The following is a 12,326-nucleotide window of genomic DNA, read 5'->3' as shown; positions in this document are numbered from 1 at the left end:
CCAAACTAAGGTTGTCAAAGTTTAAAAACAGCCATAAGATGTTTGGGGTCTTGTTTTACTCTTCGTTTTCAACATTATAACAAGAGTGGATAGGCGAGCAAATAAGGCGAGCGTGAAAGGAAAAGCCTTTGGCTCCAATTATCATTCATTGTGATGATAGATGATATCAAGAATAGTGTACAATGCAGAGCCTAAAAGCAGGTATGAAACCATCCATTGACCTCAAAAGGGAGAAAAAAGAGAACATGACAGAAAATACAGACAAAAAAAGAAGCAAGATATGCAAGTTAGGACCAAAAGACTAGTGACATCTTTGGTTAACACATCTCTGCAACAATATTGAGGACTCTAGTAGGCAAAACTTGTTTCGCACTAGTGATATTGTGGATGATAAGGAGGCATTGGAGTAGAATGTGGCATGACGTTCTGTCCATGCATTGGCATCATCCCAGGACCCATTTGAGAGGGCATACTAGCAGTTGGCATGTAAGGGTGGTTATGCATCTGCATCGGCATTGATGGAGTTGCAGTGGCGGGGGCCGAGTTCCACCCTGCAGAATGCTGAGGCGGAGCAACACCTGGAACTGGCGTGCACTGGGCAGGGGCACCATAGGGATGAACGCCTGGACCTCCCATCTGAGGCGGCTGTTGCCCCATGATTGAAGGTTGAGAATTCATCATCGGAGTATTTGGGATTGTGTAATCCCTGCCGCGATCATTATTAATCTGAAATCAGTAAAAATAACCATTCAATTAGGCAGTGAATTGTTCCCTCACAGGAAATGGGGAAAGAAAGCTCGGGAAGCTGGAGGGTATTAAGTAATGAACAAAAGAGAGATGGCAGACACTAAATTACAGAGTTCCTTCACAAATTAATATCTCCACAAAGCTGCTTTTACCTTTATACTAAGATCTGTGTGTCGAGAGTAAGAGATATGAAGCATGCAATATCCACCTTGATATATGGAATGTCCTTCCAAAGCTTCCTTCGCAACAGCAGCTGTGCGCATATCTGTAGGTTCAACAAGGCTATAGCTTAGTTCAACTCACAAGCATCTGAGTACAGAATAACCAATTCAAATCCACTAAAGTTTGTACAAGCTGACCAATTCACAAGAGGAAAACATTGCTCCCTAGGGTGGACGAGTTCAGAACATTGCTTTGACTAATATACCAACTATCTTATTTAACCAAGTCACTTGAGAGGAAACCAAAAAAGAAGAAAAAGACAGCAAGAAGTATGTCTTTCTTTTTATGAAATTTGGCCAATTAAAATGCATCAAGAAGATTTTGAACCACAAAAGGGAACACAAAAGAAAAGAATATAAGTTAACTCTAGTATATCAAGCCTATTCTAGGATCAGAGAGCTAAGAGAATACAAAAAACTGAACTGGAGCTATTTACAGGGGTTTAGCTTGTTCCAGGTAAATGGAGTAAGAAACCTAGCTTTTATGGAGTGGTCTGGAGTTGAAATTCCATAAAATAATTGCAATTCCTCAGTCCAAAAAAAACAAAAAGAATACTTGCAAGGGTCATAATCCAGACAGCAAGTACATTTCCAATAAAATAATCACTAGAAACAGATACCCTGCTTGAATATAAAATGCCATATAGAAATCACAACATAATATAATGTCAGGAAACTGAGAACAGTGTTGGCCATTTGCCAAATGATTTTGAAACATTGGAGTAAGCAAGTAATGAGCAAGGGCAAGAACTAACACTTTGCAAATTATTGTCCGCACTTCATCTTACCTGGATATTGTATCAGAGCCTGAAGCCCTCCATTCTTATCAAACATTGCAATCTTTAGGACAGGACCAAAAGCTGAGAAAACCTGAGCATATGTGAAGGAAAATGAGAACCAACAAAACAAGTCAGAAGATGGTTATGAAAGAAATTACAAAAGCTTTTTTGCAACTTAAGAAGAGTGTTACCGTGTATAGGACATCCAAGGTTACTGCATACTGCATGTTCTCAATGGAAGCAAGAAGAACATTACTCTCAGGTTCCAGTTTCTTCCCATCCAGACCCAAACTGAACTGCATCACAGATGGAACAAACTTAAAAGAAAGGATAGACAGCATTCCATGACCAACTTGCCCCCAGGAACATATCGCAAAAGACGCAAACCATAGAAACATGAAAAATAAGTGCATTCCATGTAAAGATATGAATACTGTTGATTGTGTTAATAATAGCTTAGCTTCATTCCAGGAAAAACTTTATTACCTAGCACAATTATAAGAGAACATTACTTCTATCAAAATTAACTCTCTTTCCTAATTTAGTTATAGCGCTCATTGTATAAATACCCCTTCTCCTGAGATGTAAAGATATATCGAAACACAAAGAAGCCTTTTCTTCCTTCTCAAATTCTCACATACACACCAATGATCAATCAATAAACTTATGCCTCAATCCTACATTAGACTGGGATACACGTTCATGGTGGTTCAATTAATACTTTGCTGTATGAAAGGGCAGTATCTTAAAGTAATCCAACAGAAATCCATAATGGCAGCAACAAGGGAACGGGAAGAGGATCTAACAATCCTAGCAAATCCTCTACGCACAAGTGAGTCTGCACTTTAGAGCTTTGACTGATTCATTACCTGACCACTTGAATCTATGGCTGAGGAAGCAACAGGAAGAAGAGAATTGGTGTAGTCCCTAAATAAAAACCATAAACAAAATATAAGTTGGAAGAGTGGAAAGCAATAATTAACACAAACAGATTAAACCATATATAAGATGCAATTAAGTACAGTGAAGATTGCGCAAAAGCATTCTGTATGACCAACTTTCAAACAACATATGAAGTATTGGGGTCTAGGGAGGGTGGGATGTATGGAGTCCTTACCCCTACCTTGGCAAGGGAGAGAGGTTGATTCCATAAGACCCTCCCGCTCGAGAAAAGCATTTTCAAAACAGGTTTTGAAAAAACAGTCAACACTTATGAGTGTGTATGTTTGTATAGAAGATAGAGTATCTTCGTGGAAAATCATATTTTTTGTGTGTTCTCTACGTTTTGGTAGGCCACTTTATAGGGGAGCTTTTCTTCCCATCATCAATAAGGTTATTTGCTTTATCCGAAAATGTGCATGTGTGAGAGATAGAGAGGTAGATGGAGATCATTTGTACCTGCTACGATGACTCTGAAACTTCACACTCAGATCAGTATGGGCAGAATATGTGATTTTAAGGGTACATGGTCCCAGTTCCGGAATCAAGTAGCTGATGCACGAGAAAAGAAAAAAATCAGTCAACTGCCCTGCATGAACAATAAGTACTAGCTAGTAATACTTCATCAAAATAAATAGTAGCTAGTAATAAGTTCTCCAGTACACCAATTGAGTTTGGTATAATAGTTATAGTTAAACAGCAAAATAAATTAACTTGGACTTTTATTTTTACTAACAATATTTCCAAGTTTGGCCAAGAAAACTAATCAAATACAGCTTGGTTATGATTGTCCTTGATTCATTTGAGTGCAAGGGCTCATATCAAGTGTATTTATAGAAGGTTCATTGTGAAGAAAACTCATGCTGAAGGATCAAAAGAATAAAACAAAGATGTACAATATGGTTAATAATAAAGCTACCAGCTGCTTTCAGAGAAAGAGGCAACAATATCAGAAACCCTTTATTATGCACCTTCATCTACTAATCCCACTCAAAAATGAGAAATTCTTCACTATATCCTCTCTCTTTTTAATCATAACAGTAATATTATCTAACTGTGCTACTGCCACTTCAATGTAATATGAGGAATCTTCACCCAGAGCACTAGTTCTAGATCTCATTGTTCCTTACAGTCAAATAACAATGGTAACAACACATCTCGAGAGTAATTTAACCATACAAAATGGTGTGAACATTAAAAAGGACAATTGCTATAATAAGGGCCTTTTGTTAGGGCGTCATAGAGAATCCAATACATTTACTCCTTTGTTTGGTAGGCTTTTCAGCCCATGTACACCCTATTCAGTATTATAGGGTGTATACACTATTCAGACCATGTACACCCTATTCAGTTTTTGTGAACCTCGGGAGGACCAGATAAGATTCTTAAAAACAATCTTCCTGTTTTTTGAAGCTTCCTAGGGTCTGAAAGTGAATTAGGGAAAAAGCAATTTATTTCCAATCACGGAGGTGACAAACATTTTGAATCTGGCAGATACTTTGGGGTGTAAAGTGGAGAATATGCCAACAGTTTATTTAGGTATACCTTTGGGCAATGAACACAAGAGCATAAAAATTTGGGATGGCATTGTGGAGAAAACAGAAAGGAGATAAGCAAGATGGAAGGCTCAATATTTGTCTATGGGAGGCAGACACACTCCCATCAATTCAGTGCTAGACACCCTTCCTACTTATGTCATGTGACTATTTCCATTACCCCCCAAAGTTCTGAAGAAGCTGGACAAATTAAGGAGGGACTTCCTTCGGCATGGATAAAAAGAAATTGAAGGTTATAACCAAGTCAAATGTAACATTACTTGCTTGAAATCATGCAGAGGATGGGATTTCGAATGAAGTGGATCAGGTGGATGAGATTTTGCACAAGTACAGTCAAATTTTCAGTGTTGATAAATGGGTCTCCTGAAGATTTTTTCCCTTCGGATAGAGGATTGAGACAAGGTGATCCCCTCTCACCTTTTCTGTTCTTATTGGTGATGGAAGGTTTAAGTAACATGATAAAGACAGCTCACAACAATGGTTGGATACGGGGTTTCAATGTTGCAAAGGATGGGAATGCAAGAGTGGAAGTCACACATTTACAATATGCAGATGATACTCTTTATCTTTTCTGATGCAGAGGAGAAACAACTCAAAATTTTGAGGATAATATTCATCCTTTTTGAAGCAACTTCTGGTCTGCACATCAATTGGAGGAATAGTCACATTTTCCCAATCAATGAGGTGAATAGAATCCAACAACTTATAGAAGTCCTGGGAGGAGAGATAGGGCAGTTGCCAACTATCTATTTGGGGATGCCCCTAGGAGCAAAAAGCAAAGTCAAAGAGATTTGGAATAAAGTGGTGGAGAGATGTGAGAAGAGACTGTCCAGATGGAAAGCACAATACTTGTCAAGAGGAGAGAGATTAGTTTTGATCAATTCAGTCTTAGATGCCTTGCCAACTTATTTGATGACAATTTTCCCTATTCCAGCCAAAGTAGAGGAAAGAATTGATGCCATAAGGAGGAATTTTTTGTGGAATGGAGAAAAGGAGTAGAAAGGTTTTCATTTAGTTGAATGGAAGACTGTAATCCTATCAAAAAAGCAGGGCGGTTTAGACATCAGAAATTTGAGAAAACATAACAAAAGTTTGCTTATGAAATGGCTGTGGAGATTCCCTAAAGAAGAGCAGACATTGTGGGTGAGGGTGATCCAAGCAAAATATGAGAAGGAAGATTTCTGGAAGACCGAAGAGGTTTTCTTTGCTTATGGCATCAATCTGTGGAGGTCAATCAGAAACTTGGGGTATGTTTTCTTTAAAAGAACAAGCTTCAATGTAAAGAGTGAAAGGAAGATCAAGTTTTGGGATGATGATTGGTTAGGAAATGGCAGTCTCAAGCAACTTTTCCCAGATATGTACCTACTAAATCAGCAACAGGAGTCTACTCTAGAAGAAGTTAGGAGTCCTCAAGGGTGGAAACTGACATATAGAAGACTGATGCAAGACTGGCTGAGTTTTATGGCACCTTGGATCTGTATACAGGACCAAAGGAAGGAGATGATACTCTCAGATGGAAGTGCCATAACAGCTTCACAGTCAGCTTTGCTTATAAGAGTTTGAATCAGACGGGATCTCAAGTTAGTTTCTTGCCCTGGAATCTTATATGGAAAGTAAAAATTCCCTACAAAGTGACAATATTCACTTGGCTGGTAGTGAAAGAGGCCGCTCTAACGCAAGAAAACCTTATGAAGAAGGGCATACAGATGTGTCCAAGATGTTTTTTTTGTGAGCAAAAGGCAGAGACAATCAACCATCTGTTTTTACACTGTAAAGTGGTTGCCAACTATGGAACTTGTTTACTAATTTCAGAGGCATAAGGTGGACTATGCCTAAAAGGGTAGGTCAGACTCTAGTAAGCTGGAACTATGAGGGGAGTGGTAGTATGAACAAAAACAGATGGAAAATTGTCCCAGCAGTGATATGGTGGACCATTTGGAAGGAGAGAAATTCGAGATGTTTTGAAAGTGTTAGCAGTCCTCTGCATAGGATTAAAACGAACTGCATTATCACTTTTTGCTGTTGGTGTAGTTCGGAATATGTAGATGATCTTGTAGCGATGTAGACATCTTAGTATCCTTATAAGATGAGATAGGACCGACAGATAGATTTTCTTTGTTTGGGGCTGAGCCTATTCAGTTGTAAGTAGCTCTGTGATGTAAATTTTTGGGACACCAGCCTTAGTGCTGAAGATTTATACAAAACCTTGTAACCTTTGTCAAAAAAAAAAGGGATATAACATTACAAAGCAGAGACAGAGGAATTATGGGTATTTAGAGATTTAAGCAACCAAAACAATAGCCTTTTGTTGAAGTGGTTATGGAGGTATAATGAAGAGGGGCAAGATTTATGGAGGATGTCATCAGATCCAAGTATAGTGAGTACAATCCTTGGTGCAGTAATGTTAGTGTTGATGCCTAGGGGGTGGGGTCTGGAGAACTATCACACTTATGGCAAAAACTTGAAGTCAATACGTACAATGAAGTGGGAGATCGCAGGAGAACTACGTTTTGGACAGAATCGTGGAACAAAAAGATTCCTCTAAAAGAATCCCTTCCAGATCTGTTCTTACTATGTAGTAATCCTGATGCAAAAAAATGAATATTGGACAGCACAAGGGTGGGATCTAATCTTCAGGAGGTTTTTGAATGACCGGGAAGTGGAGAGAGTGGCCAAATTGCTAGAGCCATTCGAAAAATTCCCTGGCATCACCAGTGCTCCTGATTCTTGAGATGGAAACATAGTAAAGATGGAGCTTTCACGGTTAGCAAGGCACACAAAATGAAAGTCCCCAGCAACGCAACTCCAAGCAGAGCTTGTGGAGAAAAGTATGGCGAACCTTAGCACCAACTAAGATAAAATGTTTTACATGGATGGTCGCTAGAAGGGCTTGCCTGACACATAAAGTGCTGAGGAGAGAAGGAATTATAGTATCTTGGTGTACATTATGCAGGAACGCAGCAGAGACCAACCAGCATCTATTCTTGCATTGGCACATTGCAACTTTACAACACAAATTTGGGCAATCTTCCTTAGTCTCACAAAAACAAACTGGACAATGCCCGAGCATACTGTAGACTTGTTGAGTTGTTGGATAAGAAGAGGGGGGAGCAAGAGTCAAAAGGCAAGGTGGAGAATAATTCCACATTGCATTTGGTGGACAGTATGAAAAGAAAGAAATAGTAGAAATGTTGAAGATAGGTCCAATTCCATTTAGAAGGTCAAATGGGATTGTATCCTTTTATTTTTGGTGTAAAGAGAAAGGTTTAGAGGATACAGAACAGATTGTAGAATTATTAGGATCCTAGTAAGTATTTTTTGTTTTCTCTTCTTTTGTTCCCATCTGTTTGCAGGTCACCAGCATCTCCTTAATGCTGAAGAATACACCATTACCATTTCGGAAAAAAACAAACTAATACATAGAAAACTATGATAGTAGTAATACAAGGGCTATTAATATATCGGTAAGCGTGACATAGCCAACTAAATATAAATCCAAAATCACCTGGGAATGCTTCTTCCATCCAGGGCATCCTTTGCTGAGGTAGCGGTTTCTGCATCAGAAAATTGCACCAGAGCCTGAAGAGGGTTCAAAGAGGGACTAGTCAGCTAATTAGGAGGTCAACAAGCCTATTGACACTGATCAAATTTGCTTCTTCTGAAGCATAAATACCTGGAATCCTGCAGTCTTCTCGAATGTCGTTATCTTATGCACGAATCCAAAAGCTGAAAATACCTGAAAGAATAGGATTATTTCAGAAATGAATCTATTCAATGTTATAAATAATTTGGAGAAATAATATAACACTAAAAAGAAATCCAGCATGCTCTTCTCAATTAAGCGTCTAATACATTAGAAACAAATAGCACAAACAACATTTCTACTTTAAATGATTATCAATTATACTCTCTACTGCCAAAGAAAAAATCTATTCAAGGAGTATTCTCCATCAGTTGACCTAAAGAAGTTCCTAAAATGTGAAGGATATACACAGGAGGAAAATGAATAGAAGAACATCTCTCCTGTCATTTACAGCACATGATACAAACAAAACTAACTGAACATGAATACATGATGCAAACAAAACTCTATCTGCATGAGAAAATTCTCTGAAGTCAGAAAATTATCTGACAGTTCTCTGAAGAGTCCACAAATTTAGGTCAAGCACTCATACAACCAGAAAATTCCACAAGAAGCACTGATACAAGTCTCGAACCCTTGTTCTAGTGGAAGAATGTAAAGCATTTAAGCTACAACCAAGCTCGCGCAAGAGTAGTATTCCACACGAAACAAAATTAACTTTTAGAGAAAGTTAACTTGCAAGTCTGTTAACAAAGCCTAAAGTTCAGCATCATTACAAGGGTGACCTATCAAACAAATCTCATCATTAGAGAAGTTCTAAGCAGCCATAAATCACCTCAAGTTTGTAAGATCTTGGCCCCTAACCAGGCAAGCTCCATCCCACTAAGCTGTATTTTAGAAAACCAAACTTTCTCACTAATAACATCCTAATAACTCTAAAACAAGAGGAAAGAGACTATTTCTCAATCCTTTGAAGTAAAAAAGTCCAGAAAGTTTAAGACAAGCCAGTCTCGGAGATGGGAAGCTTAGATAACCAAATGTCTGACTATAAATGATTATTGGACTTTGTGTTTTGCCTTGGACCCTAAACTTTCGAATTATTTTAACCAAAAGACATTATTACTATAAGCAAAGGAAATTATGCATCCACTGCAAGTTGCCGGATGCATATGCAACAAGTTTGCCTCGGAAAACAAAAAATTGCATCTCCATTATGCACATGCTAAGGAAGGATGAAGATTTTAGAGGAATAAGAAACATCTGACACTCCAAGAAAGTCAGGAAAGTTAGATGAGGAGAAGGGAAGAAAGAGCTAGAGTTAAGAAAAAGAGAAAGGAGACAAACACGCATGCGCTCTTTCTCCCGATGCAATAAGCTGCCATTGAAGATATATCCTGGACATTGGCCTGCTGATCCATTCAATTTCATGTTAAAGGGTGCTCAAGAAAGCACGAAATACTCCAACCTAATTACCATAACTATAGGAAACCTTTCCACGAAGAAGATTTCCTCTCCACCAAAGCAAATGGGAAGTATTTTAATCCTTACCAAGTGTAAAACATCAATGCTGACAAGGCGAGCATCATTTCCCTCAATTGTAACCAACAACACATTTCCAGCTACATCTGCTGTAGTTTTGTTGTTCACTATCTCTTGCCTGTTGGAATATTGTAGGTAGACGGTTTTCCCCCGTACCTGAGCTGGTTCAGAGGAAGAGGCATAGTACGATATCATTGCAATGGCTTGATTTAATTCTGCCTACACATATCAACAATTCAGACATAAGAACTCAAGTTTTGAACGATGTAAAGATTCAAAAGAAAAACAGATATACTATGAAAGAGAAAGATGAATTCAGCAACTTACAAACTCTATAAATGCTTGATTTCGGTTTGCTCCTACATTACACTTGGTATTCACAACTCTACCAAAAGGTTTTCCCAATTCGATCAGCTCCTCCTCTGTGCACTCCCATGGTAAGTTTCTCAAATGAAGGACCTTTGATGGGGGTTGTGTGTATCGAAACTGAGGCTGGCTAGATGCAGATGCCATCCGAACTACAAACCAAGCTTTAAAAAGAATAACAGATATTAAATTGTCATTTGACCCAACATTTAACTCTCCTCAAGGTCTCTAAGCTAAGAGAAGAATGGATTATAAGCAGTATATAGACTACATGTGCTAAAGGATCACAGTGCAACACCCAAAAGCGCGTTGGACTTAAAATGTAAACTAGTGATCTAATAAGCATGCTTCTACATAGAAAGCAATTGTGAAACTAAGTTTTTAGAAAGATGGAATATAATTCAGACTAAGTGCAACCATGTGCAATTCTTCTCCTAATTCAGAGTAAGTGCAACCATGTGAATCTAATAAGCATGCTTCTACATAGAAAGCAATTGTGCAACATAAGTTTTTAGAAAGATGGAATTTAATTCCGAGTAAGTGCAACCATGTGTGATTCTTCTTCTATTTTATGATAAAGAAATCAGAGTGAAGTCAACCCTTGGGGGCCAACTGCAACCTTCAAAAGCTCTTTTTGAAACTGATGACCTCGACCCTCTGTCCTTCTCCACTTAAATACATAACTTATTTCTTTGGATGCACGCAACCATTGCCATACATTATCTTCCTTCATACTAGGCATGTCCCTTGTACTAAACTTTCTCATGGAGATATATCAAGTAACTATAACCCACTAAACCAGTTATTATTTCCTTATCACACACCAAGGTTAACCGCCAGACACCAATAAAGAAAAAATATTAGATGGGACACTAGATGGCATTTAATCCATATAAAGTGAAAATCTCTAATAGAGCATGAAAAGTGGTCTTGCTAAACTAAAACTCAAGTCTTAAAACTCGTAATTCAATAATATTAGTGAATCCTCATTACACTGGTGTCACTGCTCCCCTTCCCCGCACCACCAAAAATAAATACTGCCCAAGTAAAGACCCTCAAGCATCCAAGTCCCACCAGCAGAAAAACAACTAACTTATCCACAGACGTTTAGTAACATATACAAATGCCCTGTATTCCTGAGAATCACTGTGATTTACTCACCTAAAGAGACATCAAAATGTATGGTCAACAAAGACAGACCCTGAGTCGGGCAGCTATTGAAGGCAACTGTGAGCTGAACTACAAGAATAACCGGTAGACCATTAAATAAGGGAAAAAACAGAGTATCGTACAGTCCTCAACTCAAACTCATCGAATATATAAATCCAAGGGACGAAAACTGTATAATAGAACTTGCAAGGTTCAGAGCAAGAATTAAAAGCACTGACGCCGTGTAAAATGTAGAAAAGCCATTGTTAAATTGTACTCAACGAACAATAGGGATTAGGGCAAAATTGAATTAGAATAAAAAAATCATAAAGCAGATCGTACCTAGGTTAAGCGGATGTTATCAGAAATTAGGGTTTCACCGACGGAACCACCGCACAACAACGCCGAGTAGATGAGATGAAAAGCCGACGAGTTAGATGAACTGATTGATGGTTTCTCTTTATATAAGGTTAACGATTAACTCCATTAATGATGTTCAAAGACTGAATAACATATAAAGTAAATTTTATTTTTAAAAAAGAATAATAATTTTACCAATCAATTCACATTAAACATTAATTAATTTGACACAATATATATTAGTAGGACAATATCGTTATAATTCAAATTTATCATATCATAATTTCTATTTTTAGAGTCAAATTAATACGCAAAAAATTGTAATTGATAGTATTTTTCATATTGTTTTAGAATATCTAATTTTTTTTATTTAAAATATCAAATTAATGTGATCTAATTTATCTTTGAAAATTAATCGAATCAACTTTCAATAAACGCAACATGACAAATATTTTCAAACTGGGGAAGTAATTTTTAAGCTCTTACATTACCATTATAAAACGATAATAATAATAAGTGTTTATATTAAAGTCGAATTAGATATTGTAATATGAAATTTGAGTACTGGCTTTTGGTCTCTTTGGAGACATTCAATAAACTCGTAACGATACACAGAAAATTAATATGGTCCCTACGCAAGAATGATATGACAAATTGAAAAATGGTCCTAGAAGAATTTTAAAAAGAATTTTAAAAAAATGAGTACTTCATTTTTTATTAAATATTTACTTCATTCAGCAATTGCATTGAATATTTTTGCTATAATAAGAGACTGCTCAATAAAAGGAGAGTAAATGCAAAGCTTTTGAAGTTTTTGTTATTTTATTTTTCATTCCGTACATATATTATAATGTTGTTTGCAATAGGAATAGGCAAGTTATATATCTTTTTAACAACACTAGCTGCTAAATGGTCATATGATGTTTTCGATACGAATATTATCGTGTTACTTGCAATAGGTTTGAGCAAGCTACGTATCTTTTTAATAATGCTACCTGCTAATTATTACGTGATGTTCTATACATATATTATCATGTCTTGCAATAGGCTTGGACAAACTATATATATTTCTATATAATAAAAAAAA

The 12,326-nt window shown here is 37.2% G+C and overlaps 1 protein-coding gene and 1 non-coding gene across 3 annotated transcripts; one reads left to right on the top strand and one right to left on the bottom strand.

Annotated features, from left to right (window-relative positions):
* Nucleotides 1-113: 113 nt before the first annotated feature.
* Nucleotides 114-11,449, bottom strand: LOC101251752 (polypyrimidine tract-binding protein homolog 2). 2 transcript variants are annotated; one of them, XM_010319172.3, is made up of 12 exons: nt 11,222-11,367; nt 9,692-9,894; nt 9,374-9,583; nt 9,170-9,234; nt 7,916-7,978; nt 7,748-7,821; nt 3,146-3,238; nt 2,617-2,674; nt 1,939-2,043; nt 1,757-1,838; nt 900-1,012; nt 114-726 (listed from the first exon to the last, which is right to left on the bottom strand). In XM_010319172.3, the coding sequence occupies exons 4-12, from the start codon at nt 9,173-9,175 to the stop codon at nt 373-375; spliced, it is 948 nt and encodes a 315-aa protein (XP_010317474.1). In that variant the 5' UTR covers nt 9,176-9,234; nt 9,374-9,583; nt 9,692-9,894; nt 11,222-11,367; the 3' UTR covers nt 114-372. The 2 variants fall into 2 exon arrangements, with proteins under 2 accessions (XP_010317474.1, XP_004234176.1); XM_004234128.5 differs by lacking the exon at nt 9,170-9,234 and having other exon boundaries at nt 11,222-11,449.
* Nucleotides 11,450-11,813: 364 nt separating this feature from the next.
* LOC112939966 (U6 spliceosomal RNA) lies at nt 11,814-11,919 on the top strand. The gene has a single exon (XR_003246310.1). It is a non-coding gene; the product is annotated as a U6 spliceosomal RNA (small nuclear RNA).
* The last annotated feature ends 407 nt before the right edge of the window (nt 11,920-12,326 follow it).

This window comes from Solanum lycopersicum, chromosome 3, assembly GCF_036512215.1.
Source record: "Solanum lycopersicum chromosome 3, SLM_r2.1".
Taxonomy (NCBI): domain Eukaryota; kingdom Viridiplantae; phylum Streptophyta; class Magnoliopsida; order Solanales; family Solanaceae; genus Solanum; species Solanum lycopersicum.
Note: the sequence above shows the minus strand (reverse complement) of the source record. Positions and strands in the feature narration are given on the sequence as shown.

Bases quoted from the DNA above. Each gene is read 5' to 3' on its own strand.
- LOC101251752 (XM_004234128.5), bottom strand. From the start codon at position 9,877: ATGGCATCTGCATCTAGCCAGCCTCAGTTTCGATACACACAACCCCCA. The intron at 2,675-3,145 runs GTACAAATGATC...GTTTTTATTTAG, and splicing joins TTTCAGAGTCATCGTAGCAG to GGACTACACCAATTCTCTTC. The intron at 1,013-1,756 runs GTAAGATGAAGT...TTGAACCTACAG, and splicing joins GGCTCTGATACAATATCCAG to ATATGCGCACAGCTGCTGTT.